The sequence below is a fragment of the Oncorhynchus mykiss genome, chromosome 20 (genome assembly GCF_057628025.1).
Source record: "Oncorhynchus mykiss isolate SJ-2025 chromosome 20, ASM5762802v1, whole genome shotgun sequence".
Lineage (NCBI taxonomy): Eukaryota > Metazoa > Chordata > Actinopteri > Salmoniformes > Salmonidae > Oncorhynchus > Oncorhynchus mykiss.
This window is the reverse complement of record NC_143041.1, coordinates 13,938,935-13,958,928: the sequence shown is the minus strand read 5'-3', so window position 1 is coordinate 13,958,928 and position 19,994 is coordinate 13,938,935. Positions and strand designations below refer to the sequence as shown.

Below are 19,994 nucleotides of genomic sequence, written 5' to 3'. Positions count from 1 at the left end.
CAGCGGGTCACCCTCTCTCTCCTCCCCTTCTCATGAGTCCTCCTATTCTCCATCCATCCCTCTCTCCCTCCGTCTTTCTCTCCCCCACTCTTTGGGGAGACAGATTGTCTGACAGGCTAAAGGAAGTGACACGCATTTGACAGGAAGCAGACTGAGGAACATTGATGTTCTGCTGCCTCTCAGTGACCACACACACACACACATTCTTTCTTACTGTAACTGGTGTGATGGGGGGCATCGACCCTAGTCTTATGAAGTTATTTCGGGGAGAGGGGGAGGCACAGGGAGGTGGAAAGGGGATCGATATGAATGTGGCGCTTCCTGATGAGAAGTCTGGAAAACAGACCCCCCCCCCTACCTCCACACACATACACACACCCTAGTCTCACACACTGTGAGTCATGCACAGTGCAGAGCTGCCCTCGTCGATAAAAAGAGTGATTGTTGATTGAAAAAGCTACCTCCTTGTTATCATCACCTCCCCCACTTCTCTCTCCTGACAGGGCTACATTCTCGGAAGGGTAGGGTTAGGGCACAGTATTGTTCCCTGGGGTACAACAATGTCAAAATACACAATGTACCTTCAGAGGTACACAATCTCACATGGTACTGTTCGGTACCATTTACTGTGCATGTGTGGATCATTTAGTATAATGGTGCATTTCTGTACTCCATATTTTTCTGAAACTGAATCTTCCGTGCGCCGTAGAATTGGCGCCTTTCCCTATGTTGCTATGTGCAAAATAGCTAAATGAACCAGCATATTGGGATTGAGAACAATACATCGGAGGCAGCAGAGACGAGGAAACAGCACTTGCCTTAAGCCCTATTTGGATGGGATTAGTTTTACTGTGGGTGGTCGGGTAATGTAATTATGTGCCCAAGTGCAAAACACCACATCTGTAATTTTAGTTCCGTCCGAATCTGCCATGTCAGTCATTTGTACATGGCAGGAGAGTAACAATTCCAGCCAGAATAACATACTGTTTTTGGGAGTACTCCAAGGTCCTCTGATAATACTAGTCCCGTGCGAATCGTCATCCCTGTGTTTTGAGAGAAATGTCTGCGTTTGACAGGTTTTGCTCACGCTTTGAACAAGAAACAATAACTGATTTGATAAATTGATCGTGCTGCCTACAGTTGAAGTCAGAAGGTTACGTACACCTTCGCCAAATACATTTAAACTCAGTTTTTCACAATTCCACAAATCCTAGTAAAAATTCCCTGTCTTAGGTCAGTTAGGATCACCACTTTATTTTAAGAATGTGAAATGTCAGAATAATAATAGAGAGAATGATTTATTTCAGCTTTTATTTCTTTCATCACATTCCCAGTGGGTCAGAAGTTTACATACAATCAATTAGTATTTGGTAGCATTGCCTTTAAATTGTTTGACTTGGGTCAAACATTTCGGGTAGCCTTCCACAAGCTTCCCACAATAAGTTTGGTGAATTTTGGCTCATTCCTCCTGACAGAGCTGGTGTAACTGAGTCAGGTTTTCCTTGCTGAGTGGCCTTTCAGGTTATGTTGATATAGGACTCGTTTTACTGTGGATATAGATATTTTTGTACCTGTTTCCTTCAGCGTCTTCACACGGTCCTTTGCTGTTGTTCTAAGATTGATTTGCACTGCACTTTAGGAGACAGAATGTGTCTTCTACCTGAGCGGTGTGACGGCTGCGTGGTCCCGTGGTGTTTATACTTGCGTACTATTGTTTGTACCGATGAACGTGGTACTTTCAGGCGTTTGGAAATTACTCCCAAGGATGAACCAGACTTGTGGAGGTCTACATTTTTTTTTCTGAGGTCTTGGCTGATTTATTTTGATTTTCCCATGATATCAAGCAAAGAGGCACTGAGTTTGAAGGTTGGCCTTGAAACACATCCACAGGTACACCTCCAATTGACTCAAATTTTCTGGAATATCCCAAGCTGTTAAAGGCACTGTCAACTTAGTGTATGTAAACTTCTGACCCACTGGACTTGTGAAACAGTGAATTATAAGTGAAATAATCTGAAAACAATTGTTGGGAAAATGACTTGTGTCATGCACAAAGTAGATGTCCTAACCGACTTGCCAAAACTATAGTTTGTTAACAAGAAATTGGTGGCGTGGTTGAAAAACGAGTTTTAATGACTTCAACCTAAGTGTATGTAAACTTCCGACTTCAACTGTACAAGGGACTACATGTAATCAACTTTCACAGTAAATGTTTTTCTTCATGTTTTCTGCGTATGATTTGAATATTGCCAAATTCATCAATAAAAAATAGTGCGCCTATTTCATGTAACCCTTGCTGTTAATAGATTGCAATGCAGAATACAACCTAAACATTTGAAAATTATAGATTCACTTTCGCATCCATAGCCTGAAAACACATCTAACGTGCAAGTGCACTGTTTAGCTCACATCTGAAGGTTGGGGGACATTTCGATCACAATATCTTAATGATTATGATCACACTTCCTCAATTCAAATATTATGGTGACACTATACCAGAGACGGTTTGGTAAGGTTTCGAAATTTGTGAAACAAATGGACTTGTTGAAATATCTTCACGCCTAGAAAACACCTTCAGAGTAACATTTATTGGGGAAAAAAGAAAGAATTACAGGGGGTTCGTCCAAATCGTCCAACGGAATGACAGACGTTGTGGGGCGGCAGCGTAGCCTCGTGGTTAGAGCGTTGGACTCGTTGCAAGTTCAAATCCCTGAGCTGACAAGGTACAATATCTGTCGTTCTGTCTCTGAACAGCCACTGTTCCTAGGCCGTTGTTGAAAGTAAGAATTTGCTCTTAACTGACTTGCCTAGTTAAATAAAGGTTTAAAAAAAATAGCCAACGTTCTCTAGTAATACTAGTCGCTGTGCGAAGTGGAGTTAGCCTAAGAAAATTGAGGAGAGAACAAACCCCAACTTAATTAGGTCTGTAATCAATAGCCTAACTGTTAAATGTGCCTGGCTTTATACATCATCCATATACAGTATTCTGATCCCTTGACTTTTTCTACAATCTACACACAATACCCAATAATGACGAAGCAAAACATATTTTTTTACACATTTTTGGCTAATTTATAAAAAATAAAACACTGAAATATCACATTTACATAAGTATACAGACCCTTTACTCAGTACTTTGTTGAAGCATCTTTGGCAGCGATTGCAGCCTCAAGTCTTCTTGGGTATGACGATAGAAGCTTGGCCCAACTGTATTTGGGGAGTATGTCCCATTCTTCTCTGCAGATTCTCTCAAGCTCTGTCAGGTTGGATGGGGAACATTGCTGCACAGCTGTTTTCAGAGAGCTATTTTCAGGTCTCTCCAGAGATGTTCGATCGGGTTCAAGTCTGGGCACTGGCTGGGTCACTCAAGGACATTCAGAGACTTGTCACGAAGCCTCTCCTGCGTTGTCTTGGCTGTGTGCTTAGTGTCATTGTCCTGGTGGAAGGTGAATCTTCGGCCCAGTCTGAGATCCTGAGCACTCTGGAGCAGGTTTTCATCAAGGATCTCTCTGTACTTTGCTCCGTTCATCTTTGCCTTGATCCTGACAAGTCTCCTAGTCCCTTCTGCCAGGTTTCCTTCAGACGTGGCGCTTGACATTCAGGCCAAAAAGTTTAATCTTGGTTTCATCAGACCAGAGAATCTTGTTTCTCATGGTCTGAGAGTCTTTAAGTGCCTTTTGGCAAACTCCAAGCGGGCTGTGCTGTGTCTTTTACTGAGGAGTGGCTTCCGTCTGGCCACTCTACCATAAAGGCCTAATTGGAGTCCTGCAGAGATAGTTGTCCTTCTGGAAGGTTCTCCCATCTCCACAGAGGAAATCTGGAGCTCTGTCAGAGTGACCATGACCAAGGCCCTCTCCCTCGATTGTTCAGTTTGGCCAGGCAACCAGCTCTAGGGAGAGTCTTGGTGGTTCCAAACTTCTTCCATTTAATAATGATGGAGCCCACTGTGTTCTTTGGGACCTTCAATGCTGCAGAAATGTTTTGGTACCCTTCCCCAGATCTGTGCCTCGATACAATCCTGTCTCAGAGCTCTACAGACAATTCCTTTGACCTCATGGCTTGTTTTTCGTTCTGACATGCACTGTCAACTGTGGGACCTTATATAGACAGGTGTGTGTCTTGCCAAATCGTGTTCAATCTGAATTGTAGAATCAAGTTGTAGAAACATCTCAAGGATTATCATTGGAAACAGGATGCACCTGAGCTCAATTACGAGTCTCATAGCAAAGGGTCTGAATACTTGTGAATAGTTTCTGATTTTTATTTGTCATTATGGGGTATTGTGTGTAGATTGATGAGGTAAAAATACATTTTAGAATAAGGCTGTAATGTAACAAGGGAAGGGGTCTGAATACTTTCTGATTGCACTGTATGTGTTTAGAAATAAGACGGATCTTGCTTCTGTTGCCTGTTTCAGTGTTTGTTTAAATAGCCTAATGATTCCGTGAGCACCAAGCCTCATGCGATGGCAAAATGTTGGATAAAGCAATTTCACAGATTTGTCTGTTTTTAAATCTTTGCTCTGCTGTTATAACAGCTTCCCCATTTTCTCTCTCTCGTTAGAACAGACTGGTATTACTCATCATTTATTTAGCGTTCACACTGTTCCAGACAGGCAGAAAAATAATATTGTTATCTAACAGCACCTGTTTGTCAAACATACTATGTATGCAGCTCTCACTCCTATAGCCTCCTTTCTCTTGATCTCCATCTTATTGTTATCATTTCAATTAGTATTATTATGATCATCATTATAATATTAAGGCATGTTGTTGTCATTCGTAGCCTTGTGTAACCACCACCAGTAGGCCTAAGAGCACATCCTGTTGAGTAATATTACTGTAACTTACTTAGGCCTATATATGCCATCAACTCACATTTTATTAGTCACATACAACAGGTATACAACACCTCACAGTGAAACGCTTACTTGCGAGCCCCTTAACCAACAATGAAGTTTCAATAAAATGCAGATAAGAATAAGAGATAAAAGTATCAAGTAATTAAAGAGCACACAGCATTCGAGACATTCATGCTTTGAAATGAAATCAGGCATTTTAGTGTTCAAATTAAATAACAAAGGGAGCTTTGAATAATTGGCCTAAACAATAAATTAACCTTAATTCACAAATGCATGATACTGTTTTTAGTCTGCCGTAATAAATATTTGATATATACAGTGCCTTGCGAAAGTATTCGGCCCCCTTGAACTTTGCGACCTTTTGCCACATTTCAGGCTTCAAACATAAAGATATAAAACTGTATTTTTTTGTGAAGAATCAACAACAAGTGGGACACAATCATGAAGTGAAAGGGACTTGTTGACAGAAGACCTTTCAGGTTTTAATTTTTTATTAATTTGTCAAAAATTCTAAAAACAAAGTTCCACTTTGACATTATGGGTTACTGTGTGTAGCCTCGTGACACAAAATCTCAATTGCATACATTTTCAATTCAGGCTGTAACATAACAAAATGTGGAAAAAGTCAAGGGGTCTGAATACTTTCTGAAGGCACTGTATGACATTTCTTGTCATGAAGAGTTTTTTAAATTAAATGATAAAACATTTGCTTAGGCACTCACTTGGTGAAGGCTAAAGGGGTTAAAGCCATTTAATGCAACAACCATGTCTCTGTCACTAGCAAACAGCCATGAGTGGTACTGGTAACAAAGAAATTCACTTGAAAGACACCCTGGGAAATATGCAAATATGTTTTTATACACTACAGTGTAAGAACAACACCCCCAATAATGTTTAGAGGTACATTTTTGCCACCTAAAAGGAACGACTTTGTCACTTTGGTGGTAACCTAAAAATACAAATGTTTACCTTTTTCTAAAGGTGCGCTTTTGTACCTATGGACTACATATAAGAAAGGTACTTTCTCGTACCCCAAGGTACACTATTGGCTCTTTTAAGGTACAAACTGCAAGGGTACAATTATGTACCTATAACTAAAATGGTTGTACCTAACAGGGTTCCACAACAGTGACGAGCGTTTGTACCCTTTTAAGTACACTTGTGTGTACAATATATACCAGCATTTGCTATTCCTCTGTCTGCCTCTCTCTCTCTCCAGGTCCTGATGTTAGCTGATGGGGAGACAGAGGGCTACCTGTACCAGCGTCTACCCATCCTCTCCTCCCTGACCTGCCAGGGTAGCAGTGCCACAGCATACGTGTGTGAGGACTTCACCTGTGCCCTGCCTGTCACAGACCCACAGGAGCTACGCAGGCTACTGCTAGAGTAAAGAAGAGCGGGAGGGATGGCGAGAGACATAGAGGGAGAGAGGACCAGATGAACCCTGTCCTAACCTGCTCCAGCTAACCCAGTCCTAACCCTGCCCCGCTCACCTCCACCTCTACCTTAGTTTAACCTCCTGCACAGCAGGTATAACACATCCCTCTGTAACCCTACAGTAACCATACTCTCCCTAGCCATAAGGGCCCAGTCTAAATGCTCTGTAGATAGTGGGACCCACCACCTATATCAAGATGTGGAGGCGCGTAATCTCTAGGAGTCACAAGCCAGCAGTTCCAATAACAGCAGTTGTCTGCATAACTTAGTCACAGGCCTACTAAAGCGATACCAAGCAAAGGCCGTATCAGTTCTTCAGCAGTACACTAATAAACTGTGTGTAGATGTCAGTGGAGGCTGCTGAGGGGAGGACGGCTCATAGTAATGGCCGGATTGGAGTCAATGGAATGGTATCAACCAATGGCAACCACGTTTGATACCATTCCATTGACTCCATTCCGGCCATTATTAAGAACCGTCCTCCCCTCAGCAGCCTCCACTGGTAGATGTTGATAGATAGTGTTCCAGGGATGGATTGAGGAATTGGTCTGAAGATGTAGTAGAGAACTCTCTTTATGGATGAACTCATACAGAATGTTCTTCTCCTTTGCTGATATTATCACACAAGCTCTTGCATGGAGCAGACAGGAGAAGCGTGTGCGCGTGTGCGTGCTTGAATGCGCTATGAACTGCCCTTTTCTCTCCATAACTCACCCCCGTAGCCTGTTAATGCCCTCTAGCATGCTATGACGCCCAAACTATAGTATAAAGACCCATAGGTGTATAGACTATGCATACGATGTATGGAACACTCTACAGCTCTAACTCTGCAAATAAACAGTACTTGAATACTCTTATTATTCTGTTCTGTGTTTACTACATGTGTGGGATGATGGATCATCAAGTGGAACTAGGGGGCCGCGACTCTGAAAAGTAAACAAAATATACACTGGAGTCTAAAGGCACCTTCTCTCCATATCCTGCTCTCCCGACTCCCCACCTTGTCTGACTTTGGCTACTACGATACTGAAGTATGAAGCACCATACATTTCCATGTCCCCCTCCCCCCCCCCCCCCCCCCCCCCCCCCGATATGTTTGATAATGGACCACTTAGCGTGATGTGTATCCTGGAATGTCCCTGTGTGAAGCGTCCCTAAGAAGCCCATACAGCCAATCTCTCCTCAACCAATGTAAGCAGGAATGCAGCCTATGAGAAGAGTCCCCTGTCCATAATACTTATCTCCATCCTGCGCCTCAGACTCCTGTACTATAAATACCCACACGGACACTGGTTTTTTTCATCTCTCACTGTCTCACTGCTCTCTAGGATTCATACTGAGGAATGTAAACTGTGTGTGTGTGTGTGTGTGTGTGTGTGAGACAGATGGGTCCGTGGATGTTGGAGGCTGAAGCGAGGGAGCTCGTCTCTGGAGGTCCCGCTCTGGGCTTTGGAAGCGGCAGAAACGAAAGAATGGAGAGAAAAAAAGACAGAAGGAAGGAAACAACAAGATGAGGAGAGGAAGGAAAACCAAATAAGCGAGAACCGTTGGGTCAAACAACCTCCATCTTCCTGTCCCCCGAGAGAGAGAGTAGGAGAAAGAAAGAATGAGGGACAACGGTTCCACCGAGCCATCTACACTCGTTCACTTCTCATCCCTTCTTTCTCTCTGCCAAACCCCTCCCCAACAGAGATGGCGTGGGCCACGAGAACGACAGAATGAAAGAACACATGCTGGCAGACGAGTGCATCTGTGGAGGAACAAGGGGAGGGAGCAGAGGGATGGGAAAAGAGAGAGGGAGGGAGATGATGGAGAGGGAGACCAGAGATGCAGAGCGAGAGAAGGATGATGAGGCCCTGTGTTCTGTTCTAGTTATGTCATGTCCTGACTTCACTTGTTACTTGTCAGATTGGCTTCTGTCACCCTTTTGTCACTTTGCCTCGTTTTTTTTCTCTCCCTCAAACGCCTGTTCTCCTCTCTGCCTCTCTCTTTCCATCCCCAGCCAATGGTTTGTGAGGCAGGTTAGGGATGCTTCTACCCTTCTGCAGTTCTTCCTCTCTACTGTATCTCTGTCTCCCTCCCCCATTCGCCTGTCATATTCAGCTCGCTCTCACTCTCATTTTCGAAGTGGTCACATATGGCAAATGCTTCTCTAGCTCCTTTCTCATTCCCACCCCGCCCTCTCCCTTCCTTCTGTTCCTCGTAGAAAGAAACTTGCAGACAAAGAGAGATGCTGCTGTTGTTCCTTTCCTTTCCTCCTCAACTCCCTGCCCGTCCCTGTTATTGTGAGTTAATTGTTTTTGATGAGCTGCACCAGCTACATTTTAATTAGAGCCTAGATTAGTGTTTGACCCTGGCTCGCCCGTTGCCTTGGTGATTACGAAACTGTAATCTACATGGCATGGATGAGTGGAGACAATTTACCTGCCCAAGACCAAGGGAGTGGCAGAGGGTGTGTTTGTTTGTGTGTGTGTGTGTGTGGCCTTTTCCCTCAGTCTGCCGGGCTGATAATGAGGCCATTGGGGCCTGAGCGACATGCCAACCTGGAAAGAGAGAAAGGGGGAGGTGGAACGGAGAGATACAAAGTGCTGTACAGAAGAGAATATAACAATGACGAGAGGTAGGAAAATGGGAAGGCAGAAAGGGAGGGAACAAAGCTCTATATTGAAGAATAGAAGATGATTGAGTAAAGGGGAACAAAGGACAGAGAGCAGAAAGGTAGAGAGATCTCTACTGTCTGTCGAAGGGAGAGAGAGAGGGGGAAGAGATAATCCGTGGAGCTGTATACAGTAGAAAAACCAAACAGACCTACCACAAAGAGATGGAAGAAAGAGAGGAGTAGTTTTATCATATCCCAATCTCGTGATGGGGACATTTTTGTCCGTCTTGAAATAAGTGAGAGAAATGTCTGTTCCATTTAAGGAAACATGGCCAATAACAGTAATGTTAAGTTGCTGGCTATGTGGGAACTTTTCCAGGAATCTTAATAAGAAAAGGTTACCTGAGGCCTTCCGATCACTGGGAGTCCTCATCAGACCTCTTATCCCTGTGCGTGTGTGCGTGCTTTCACAGCGGAGCCAGGCAGAGTTGAGGAGTGGTGTGTATTGATTTTCCTCTCTTGGAGGTCTGGGGCTTATCGGCCCAGCACCGGTGGGCTACCTGCGCCGTGTGAGTCACACACACACACTAGTAACAGGCAGCAGGCACATCAATCACCTCACTTCCTCACACACACATTCACTCGCGCACACACACCTGCAACTTACAGTTAGTTACATGTGTGAGTAGATACAGAACGTATCACCCCATCAAAATTGGCAGTGGTGGTCACTCCTTGACTTATTCCACATTTTGTTGTTACAGCCTGAATTCAAAATGGATCAAATATTTGTTGAAAATTAAATACAGAAATATCTCATTTACATAAGTATTCACACCCCTGAGTAAATATGTTGTTTTGTAGAAGCACATTTGTTGGCGATTACAGCTTTGCATATCTGGATTTGCGGATTTTCTCCCATTCTTCCTTTAAGATTTTCTCTCGCTCAGCCTACCGGGTGGCGCAGTGGTTAAGTTAGCTGCGCCACCAGAGACTCGGGGTTCGCGCCCAGGCTCTGTCGTAACCGGCCGTGACCGTGGGGCGACGCACAAATGGCCTAGCGTCGTCCGGGTTGGGGAGGGTTTGGCCGGTAGGGAAATCCTTATCTCATCGCGCACCAGCGAATCCTGTGGCGGGTCGGTTGCAACGCGCGCTAACCAAGGTTGCCAGGTGCACGGTGTTTCCTCCGACACATTGGTGCGGCTGGCTTCCAGGTTGGATGGCGCTGTGTTAAGAAGCAGTTGGTTGGATTGTGTATGACTTTCAACCTTTGTCTCTCCCGAGCTCGTACGGGAGTTGTAGCGATGAGACAAGATAGTAGCTACTAAAACAATTGGATACCACGAAATTGGGGAGAAAAAGGGGTAAAAAAAAATTCTCTCCCTCTGTTAAGTTAGATGGGGAGCAGCCAACTCTAGGCAGAGTCTGGGTAGTGCCATGTTTCTTCCATTTCCCAATGATTGAGATCCTGAGCTCTTCGAAACTTTCAACACTCTTGCAATTGTTTTCTACAAGCAAGAAAATGTTCACCCAGAAGCGGTGCTCCTAGTGGCCGGGGACTGTAATGCAGGCAAACTTAAATTGTTTTAAGCAGGTCACATGTGCAACCAGAGGGGGAAAAACTCCAGACCACCTTTACTCCACACACAGAGGTGCATACAAAGTTCTCCCTCGCCCTCCATTTGGCAAATCGGACCATTATTTTGTACCCCTGATTACTGCTTACAAGCAAAAACTAGAGCAGGAAGTACCAGTGACTTGCTCAATACGTAAGTGGTCAGATTACCCGGATGCTACGCTACTGGACTGTTTTGCAAACACAGACTGGAATATGTTCCGGGATTCATCCAATGGCATTGAGTAGTATACCTCCTCAGTCACCGGCTTCATCAATGACGTCGTCCCCACAGTGACTATAAGTGACTATAAGTGACTGCAACTGGTTCCTGGACTTCCCGACGGGCCGCCCCCAGGTGGTAAGGGTAGGCAACAACACATCTGCACCTCCCGGGTGGCGCAGTGGTCTAAGGCTGTGCCACCAGAGACTTTGTGTTCGAGCCCAGGCTCTGTCGCAGCCAGCTGCAACCGGGAGGCCCATGGAGCGACGCACAATTGGCCCAGCGTCATCCGGGTTAGGGAGGGTTGGGCTGGCAGGGATATCCTTGTCTTGTCGCGCACTAGCGACTCCTGTGGCGGGCCGGGCGCAGTGCACGCTGACCAGGTTGCCAGGTGTACGTATTTCCTCCTACACATTGGTGCGGCCGGCTTCCAGGTTTGATGTGCATTGCGTCAAGAAGCAGTGCAGCTTGGTTGGGTTGTGTTTCGGGGGACGCATGGCTCTCGACCGTCGCCTCTCCCGAGTCCGTACGTGAGTTGCAGCGATGAGACAAGACTGTAACTACTACCAATTGGATACCACGAAATTGGGGAGAAAAAAGGGGTTAAAAAAAAAAAACATCTGCCACATTGATCCTCAACACTAGGGCCCCCCAGGGGTGCGTGCTTAGTCCCCTCCTGTACTCCCTGTTCACCCACGACTGCATGGTCAAACACGACTCCAACACCATCATTACATTTGCTGACGACACAACAGCGGTAGGCCTGATCACCGACAACAAGCCTATAGGGAGGAGGTCAGAGACCTGGCAGTGTGGTGCCAGGAAAACAACCTCTTCCTCGACGTGATCAAGACAAAGGAGCTGTTCGTGGACTACAGGAAAAGGCGGGCCGAACAGACACCCATTATCATCGACGAGGCTGTAGTGGAGCGGGTCGAGATTTTCAAGTTCCTTGGTGTCCACATCACCAACGAACTAACAAGGATCAAGCACACCAAGACAGTTGTGAAGAGGGCATGACAAAACCTTTTCCCCCTCAGGAGACTGAAAAGACTTGGCATGGGTCCCCAGATCCTCAAAAAGTTATACGATTGCACAATTGAGAGCAACCTGACCGGTTGCATCACCACCTGGTATGGTAATTGCTCGGCATCTGACCATAAGGCGCTACAGAGGGTAGTGCGTACGACCCAGTACATCACTGGGGCCAGGCTTCCTGCCATCGAGGACCTATATACTAGGCGGTGTCCGAGGAAGACCCAAAAGTCAGTCACCCATTTCATAGACTGTTCTCTCTGCTACCGCACGGCAAGTGGTACCGGAGCGTCAAGTCTAGGACCAAAAGGCTCCTTAACAGCTTCTACCCCCAAGCCATAAGACTGCTGAACAATCAATCAAATGGCCACCCAGACTATTTACATTGACCCCGTCCCCCCCGTCCCCCTGTCCCTTTTTTTTTTTTACACTGCTGCTACACACTGTTTATTATCTATGCATAGTCACTTTAACCCTACCTACATGTACAAAATACCTTGACTAAAGTGTACATTGACTTGGTACCGATCCACCGTGTATATAGCCTCGTTATTTTCATTGTAATTTATTTATTTATTTGACTATTATTACTTTTGATTCTTTGGTGAATATTTTCTTAAGTATTTCTTGAACTGCATTGTTGGTTAAGTTCTTGTAAGTAAGCATTTCACGGTATTTGACAAATAACATTTTATTTGATACCCTTTCCCAGATATACAGTACCAGTCAAAAGTTTTAGAACACCTATGAGTAGGGTTTTTCAAGGGTTTTTCTTAATTGTTACTATTTTCTACATTGTAAGTTCTTCAAAGTTCTTGAAATGTTCCGTATTGACTGACTTTCATGTCTTAAAGTAATGATGGACTGTCGTTTCTCTTTGTTTATTTCAGCTGCTCTTGCCATAATATGGACTTGGTCTTTTACCAAATAGGGCTATCTTCTGTATACCACCCCTACCTTGTCACAACACAACTGATTGGCTCAACCACTTTAAGAAGGAAAGAATTTCCACAAATGTACTTTTAACAGGGCACACCTGTTTATTGAAATGCATTCCAGGTGACCGACTGATGAAGCTGGGTGAGAGAATGCTAAGAGTGCAAAGCTATCATCAAGGCAAATCGTGGCTATTTGAAGAATCTCAAATATAAAAAAATTATTTGATTTGTTTAACACTTTTTTTGGCTGCTACATGATTCCATATGTATTATTTCATAGTGTTGATGTCTTCACTACTATTCTACAGTGTAGACAATAGTAAATATAAATTAAACCCTTGAATGAGTAGGTGTTCTTTTTTGACCGGTAGTGTATGCAGCATCAAAATCCCGGAGATTTCCGGACAGTTCCTTGGCCTTAATGGTATAGTTTTTGCTCTGACATGCACTATCAACTCTAGGACATTTATATAGACAAGTGTGTTTCTTTCTAAATCATTGTCCAAACTATTGAATTGGCCACAGGTGAACTCTAATCAAGTTCTGGTGACATCTCACCTGAGCTCAGTTGGAGTGTCATAGCAAAGGGGTGTGAATTCTTATGTAAATGAGATATTTCTGTATTTCATTTCCAATACATTTGGAAACATTTCTAAAAACAGGTTTTCGCTATGTCATTATGGCAGATTGTGTTCATGCTGTAACAACAACAAAATGTGGAATAAGTCAAGGGGTATGAATACTTCCTGAAGGCACTGTAACTCGGTTATGGTATTCTGGGGTGGAGGGATAGAGGGGAGGTGAAGACAGATCTGTCCATTCATATTCATCAGCATCAGAGGAAAGGTCACAGAGACAGGGCCACGAACTCACACGCACAGAGACGTACGTCCACTACACACCACTGCACTGGACTGATATTGAAGCAGACGGGCCCAAATAGAGATCTAATAGCTGCTTATCCCACTACCCTGGGTGCATCTCAAATGGCACCCTATTCCCTATACAGTGCACTTCTTTGGACCAGGGCCCAAATGTCTGGTCAAAAGTAGTGCACTACAAAGGGAATAGGGTGCCCTTTGGGAGACAGTCCCTATCACTGAGTAGAGTCTTCTAGAGGACACTGATGGATAGAGGGAAAAGAGGGGTAGAGGGGGAGGAGAAAGAAGAAAGGGATTGAACACAGAGGATAGAGGCAAAGCAATGGAGGGAGATGGGGGGGGGGAGATAATCGGGGGAAAGGGGAAAACTGAAGGAGAGATGGGAAGGGTTTTACATTTCTCCTCTACATCGTGTTTACTGCTGTGGGATCCTGGAGTCCCTACATGGGAGATTGGAGAGAATATATCATGTGTTTTTATAGGCTCCATCAACATGTAATGACAGCCTGCTCGCATTCTATTGCCTTTTGCCTGCGGTTATGTTGCGCTATAAAGATTGCATTGGACATACAGTGCCTTGCGAAAGTATTCGGCCCAAAACATAAAGATATAAAAGATATACATTTTTTTTGTGAAGAATCAACAACACGTGGGACACAATCATGAAGTGAAACGACATTTATTGGATATTTCAAACTTTTTTAACAAATCTAAAACTGAAAAATTGGGCGTGCAAAATTATTCAGCCCCCTTAAGTTAATACTTTGTAGCGCCACCTTTTGCTGCGATTACAGCTGTAAGTCGCTTGGGGTATGTCTCTATCAGTTTTGCACATCGAGAGACTGAAATTTTTTCCCATTCCTCCTTGCAAAACAGCTCGAGCTCAGTGAGGTTGGATGGAGAGCATTTGTGAACAGCAGTTTTCAGTTCTTTCCACGGATTGTCGATTGGATTCAGGTCTGGACTTTGACTTGGCCATTCTAACACCTGGATATGTTTATTTTTGAACCATTCCATTGTAGATTTTGCTTTATGTTTTGGATCATTGTCTTGTTGGAAGACAAATCTCCGTCAAAGTCTCAGGTCTTTTGCAGACTCCATCAGGTTTTCTTCCAGAATGGTCCTGTATTTGGCTCCATCCATCTTCCCATCAATTTTAACCATCTTCCCTGTCCCTGCTGAAGAAAAGCAGGCCCAAACCATGATGCTGCCACCACCATGTTTGACAGTGGGGATGGTGATGAGCTGTGTTGCTTTTACGCCAAACATAACGTTTTGCATTGTTGCCAAAAAGTTCAATTTTGGTTTCATCTGACCAGAGCACCTTCTTCCACATGTTTGGTGTGTCTCCCAGGTGGCTTGTGGCAAACTTTAAACGACACTTGCCACTCTTCCATAAAGGCCAGATTTGTGCAATATACGACTGATTGTTGTCCTATGGACAGAGTCTCCCACCTCAGCTGTAGATCTCTGCAGTCCATCCAGAGTGATCATGGGCCTCTTGGCTGCATCTCTGATCAGTCTTCTCCTTGTATGAGCTGAAAGTTTAGAGGGACGGCCAGGTCTTGGTAGATTTGCAGTGGTCTGATACTCCTTCCCTTTCAATTATATCGCTTGCACAGTGCTCCTTGGGATGTTTAAAGCTTGGGAAATCTTTTTGTATCCAAATCCGGCTTTAAACTTCTTCACAACAGTATCTCGGACCTGCCTGGTGTGTTCCTTGTTCTTCATGATGCTCTCTGCGCTTTTAACGGACCTCTGAGACTATCACAGTGCAGGTGCATTTATACGGAGACTTGATTACACACAGGTGGATTGTATTTATCATCATTAGTCATTTAGGTCAACATTGGATCATTCAGAGATCCTCACTGAACTTCTGGAGAGAGTTTGCTGCACTGAAAGTAAAGGGGCTGAATAATTTTGCACGCCCAATTTTTCAGTTTTTGATTTGTTAAAAAAGTTTGAAATATCCAATAAATGTCGTTCCACTTCATGATTGTGTCCCACTTGTTGTTGATTCTTCACAAAAAAATACAGTTTTATATCTTTGTGTTTGAAGCCTGAAATATGGCAAAAGGTCGCAAAGTTCAAGGGGGCCGAATACTTTCGCAAGGCACTGTACAGTAGGAGTGCCACAGTGTGGCGAAGCCTTCTTGGCCATAGAAGGAAAATGGTTTTCAGTCCCACAGCAGAGCGATGGATCCGGCACACATACTTACAGATAATAACACTTCTAAACTCAGCAAAAAAAGAAACGTCCTCTCACTGTCAACTGTGTTTATTTTCATGTGTGTGAATATTTGTATGAACATAACAAGATTCAACAACTAAGACATAAACTGAACAAGTTCCACAGACATGTGACTAACAGAAATTGAATAATGTGTCCCTGAACAAAGTGGGGGGGTTAAAATCAAAAGGAACAGTCAGTATCTGGTGTGGCCACCAGCTGCATTAAGTACTGCAGAGCATCTCCTCCTCATGGACTGCACCAGATTTGCCAGTTCTTGCTGTGAAATGTTACCCCACTCTTCCACCAAGACACCTGTAAGTTCATGGATATTTCTGGGAGGAATGGTCCTAGCCCTCACCCTCCGATCCAACAGGCCCCAGATGTGCTCAGTGGGATTGAGATCCGAGCTCTGGGCTGGCCATGGCAGAACACTGACATTCCTGTCTTGCAGGAAATCCCGCGCAGAACAAGCAGTATGGCTGGTGGCATTGTCATGCTGGAGGGTCATGTCAGGATGAGCCTGCAGGAAGGGTACCACATGAGGGAGGAGGATGTATGGATGTCTTCCCTGTAACGCACAGCATTGAGATTGCCTGCAATGACAACAAGCTCAGTCCGATGATGCTGTGACACACCGCCCCAGACCATGACAGACCCTCCACCTCCAAATCGATCCTGCTCCAGAGTACAGGCCTCGGTATAATGCTCATTCCTTCGACGATAACCGCAAATCCGACCATCATCTCTGGTGAGACAAAACCGCGACTCGTCAGTGAAGAGCACTTTTTGACAGTCCTGTCTGGTCCAGCAACGGTGGGTTTGTGCCCATAGGCGACAATGTTGCCGGTGATGTCTTGTGAGGACCTGCCTTACAACAGGCCTACAAGCCCTCAGTCCAGCCTCTCTCAGCCTATTGCGGACAGTCTGAGCGCTGATGGAGTGATTGTGCATTCCTGGTGTAACTCGAGCAGTTGTTGTTGCCATCCTGTACCTGTCCTGCAGGTGTGATGTTCGGATGTACCGATCCTGTGCAGTTGTTGTTACACGTGGTCTGCCATTGCGAGGACGTTCAGCTGTCTGTCCTGTCTCCCTGTAGCACTGTCTTAGGCGTCTCACAGTACGAACATTGCAATTTATTGCCCTGGCCACATCTGCAGTCCTCATGCCTCCTTGCAGCATGCCTAAGGCACGTTCACGCAGATGAGCAGAGGCCCTGTGCATCTTTCTTTTGGTGTTTTTCAGAGTCAGTAAAAAAGCCTCTTTAGTGTCCTAAGTTTTCATAACTGTGACCTTAATTGCCTACCGTCTGTAAGCTGTTAGTGTCTTAACGACCGTTCCACAGGTGCATGTTCATTAATCGTTTATGTTTCATTGAACAATCATGGGCAACCGTGTTTAAACCCTTTACAATGAAAATCTGTGAAGTTATTTGTTTTTTTTCTGAAGAGTTGGGATTTCCGTTATATTACATGTATTTTGCATTCTGTGAATCTCAGTCTTTATCATGGAGAAGGAGCCTAGCTGACATATGTGGTTGTTGAGATACATATCCATGCGTGTAGCTGATCAATTCACATTCTCAAGAGCAGGGTGAACTTGGAATTCAGTCTCTTTCTTCCATGTGCCAGCCACTACCCTATCCCTGGTTACCTGAGTGGTTTAGCACTTACATATTGTGTTTGATTTCTTGTGTGTGTGTGTGTGTGTGTGTGTGTGTGTGTGTGTGTGTGTGTCTAGTATCTCTCCAGAGAGAAAGAACAGGAGGGAAAGAAAGAGAGAACAAATTCAGTAGACTACGTGTATGCTTTCTCTATCCTTCTCTTTCTCCCGCTCCTTTTGTTTCTTTCCCAGCTATAATATCTATGGAGTGTTTCCAGGGCTAGTTTACATGTTGGAGAGGGGGATAACTAGAGCGGTTGAGGCTACTGGGGAAGAGAGAGGCTACAGTGCCTTGCAAAAGTATTTATCCACCTTGGCTTTTGTCCTATTTTGTTGCATTACAACCTGTAATTTAAATTGATTTTTATTTGGATTTCATGTAATGGACATACACAAAATAGTCAAAATTGGTGAAGTTAAATTTAAAAAATAACTTGTTTCAAAAAATTCAAAAAAATATTACATGGAAAAGTGGTATATGCGTATGAATTCACCCCCTTTGCCATGAAGCCCCTAAATAAGATATGGTACAAACAATTACCTTCAGAAGTCACATAATTAGTTAAATAGATGAGTGTCACATGATCTGTCACATGATCTCAGTATATACACTGCTCAAAAAAATAAAGGGAACACTAAAATAACACATCCTAGATCTGAATGAATGAAATATTCTTATTAAATACTTTTTTCTTTACATAGTTGAATGTGCTGACAACAAAATCACACAAAAAGTATCAATGGAAATCAAATGTATCAACCCATGGAGGTCTTGATTTGGAATCACACTCAAAATTAAAGTGGAAAACCACACTACAGGCTGATCCACCTTTGATGTAATGTCCTTAAAACAAGTCGAAATGAGGCTCAGTAGTGTGTGTGGCCTCCACGTGCCTGTATGACCTCCCGACAACGCCTGGGCATGCTCCTGATGAGGTGGTGGATGGTCTCCTGAGGGATCTCCTCCCAGACCTGGACTAAAGCATCCACCAACTCCTAGACAGTCTGTGGTACAACGTGACGTTGGTGGGTGGAGCGTGACGTGATGTCCCAGATGTGCTCAATTGGATTCAGGTCTGGGGAACGGGCGGGCCAGTCCATAGCATCAATGCCTTCCTCTTGCAGGAACTGCTGACACACTCCAGCCACATGAGGTCTAGCATTGTCTTGCATTAGGAGGAACCCAGGGCCAACCGCACCAGCATATGGTCTCACAAGGGGTCTGAGGATCTCATCTCGGTACCTAATGGCAGTCAGGCTACCTCTGGCGAGCACATGGAGGGCTGTGCGGCCCCCCAAAGAAATGCCACCCCACACCATGACTGACCCACCACCAAACCGGTCATGCTGGAGGATGTTGCAGGCAGCAGAACGTTTTCCACGGCGTCTTCAGACTGTCACGTCTGTCACATGTGCTCAGTGTTAACCTGCTTTCATCTGTGAAGAGCGCAGGGCGCCAGTGGCAAATTTGCCAATCTTGGTGTTCTCTGGCAAATGCCAACGTCCTGCACGGTGTTGGGCTGTAAGCACAACCCCCACCTGTGGACGTCGGGCCCTCATACCACTGCTCATGGAGTCTGTTTCTGACCTTTTGAGCCGACCAATGCACATTTGTGGCCTGCTGGAGGTCATTTTGCAGGGCTCTGGCAGTGCTCCTCCTGCTCCTCCTTGCACAAAGGCGGAGGTAGCGGTCCTGCTGCTGGGTTGTTGCCCTCCTATGGCCTCCTCCACATCTCCTGATGTACTGGCCTGTCTCCTGGTAGCGCCTCCATGCTCTGAACACTACGCTGACAGACACAGCAAACCTTCTTGCCACAGCTCGCATTGATGTGCCATCCTGGATGAGCTGCACTACCTGAGCCACTTGTGTGGGTTGTAGACTTCGTCTCATGTTACCACTAGAGTGAGAGGACCACCCGCATTCAAAGTGACCAAAACATCAGCCAGGAAGCATAGGAACTGAGAAGTGGTCTGTGGTTATCACCTGCAGAACCACTCCTTTATTGGGGGTGTCTTGCTAATTGCCTATAATTTCCACCAGTTGTCTATTCCATTTGCACAACATCATGTGAAATGTATTGTCAATCAGTGTTGCTTCCTAAGTGGACAGTTTGATTTCACAGAAGTGTGATTGACTTGGAGTTACATTGTGTTGTTTAAGTGTTCCCTTTATTTTTTTGAGCAGTGTATACACCTGTTCTGAAAGGCCCCAGAGTCTGCAACACCACTAAGCAAGGGGCACCACCTAACAAGCGGCACCATGAAGACCAAGGAGCTCTCCAAACAGGTCAGGGACGAAGTTGTGGAAAAGTACAGATCAGGGTTGGGTTATAAAAACATATCAGAAACGTTGAATATCCCACAGAGCACCATTAAATCCATTATTAAAAAATGGAAAGAATATGGCAAGGCAACAAACCTGCCCCACCAAAACTCACGGACCAGGCAAAGAGGGCATTAATCAGAGAGGCAACAAAGACACCAAAGATAACCCTGAAGGAGCTGCAAAT

General features: G+C 44.8%; 1 protein-coding gene across 1 annotated transcript in view; it reads left to right on the top strand.

The window, feature by feature from the left end:
• spata20 (spermatogenesis associated 20) overlaps positions 1-7,155 on the top strand; it is a 76,634-nt gene extending 69,479 nt beyond the window's left edge. The window contains exon 15 of the mRNA XM_021575651.3: positions 6,081-7,155. Within this exon, the coding sequence (XP_021431326.2) occupies positions 6,081-6,251 (171 nt within the window). The 3' untranslated portion in view covers positions 6,252-7,155. The remainder of the gene's footprint in view (positions 1-6,080) is intronic.
• Positions 7,156-19,994: the final 12,839 nt, after the last annotated feature.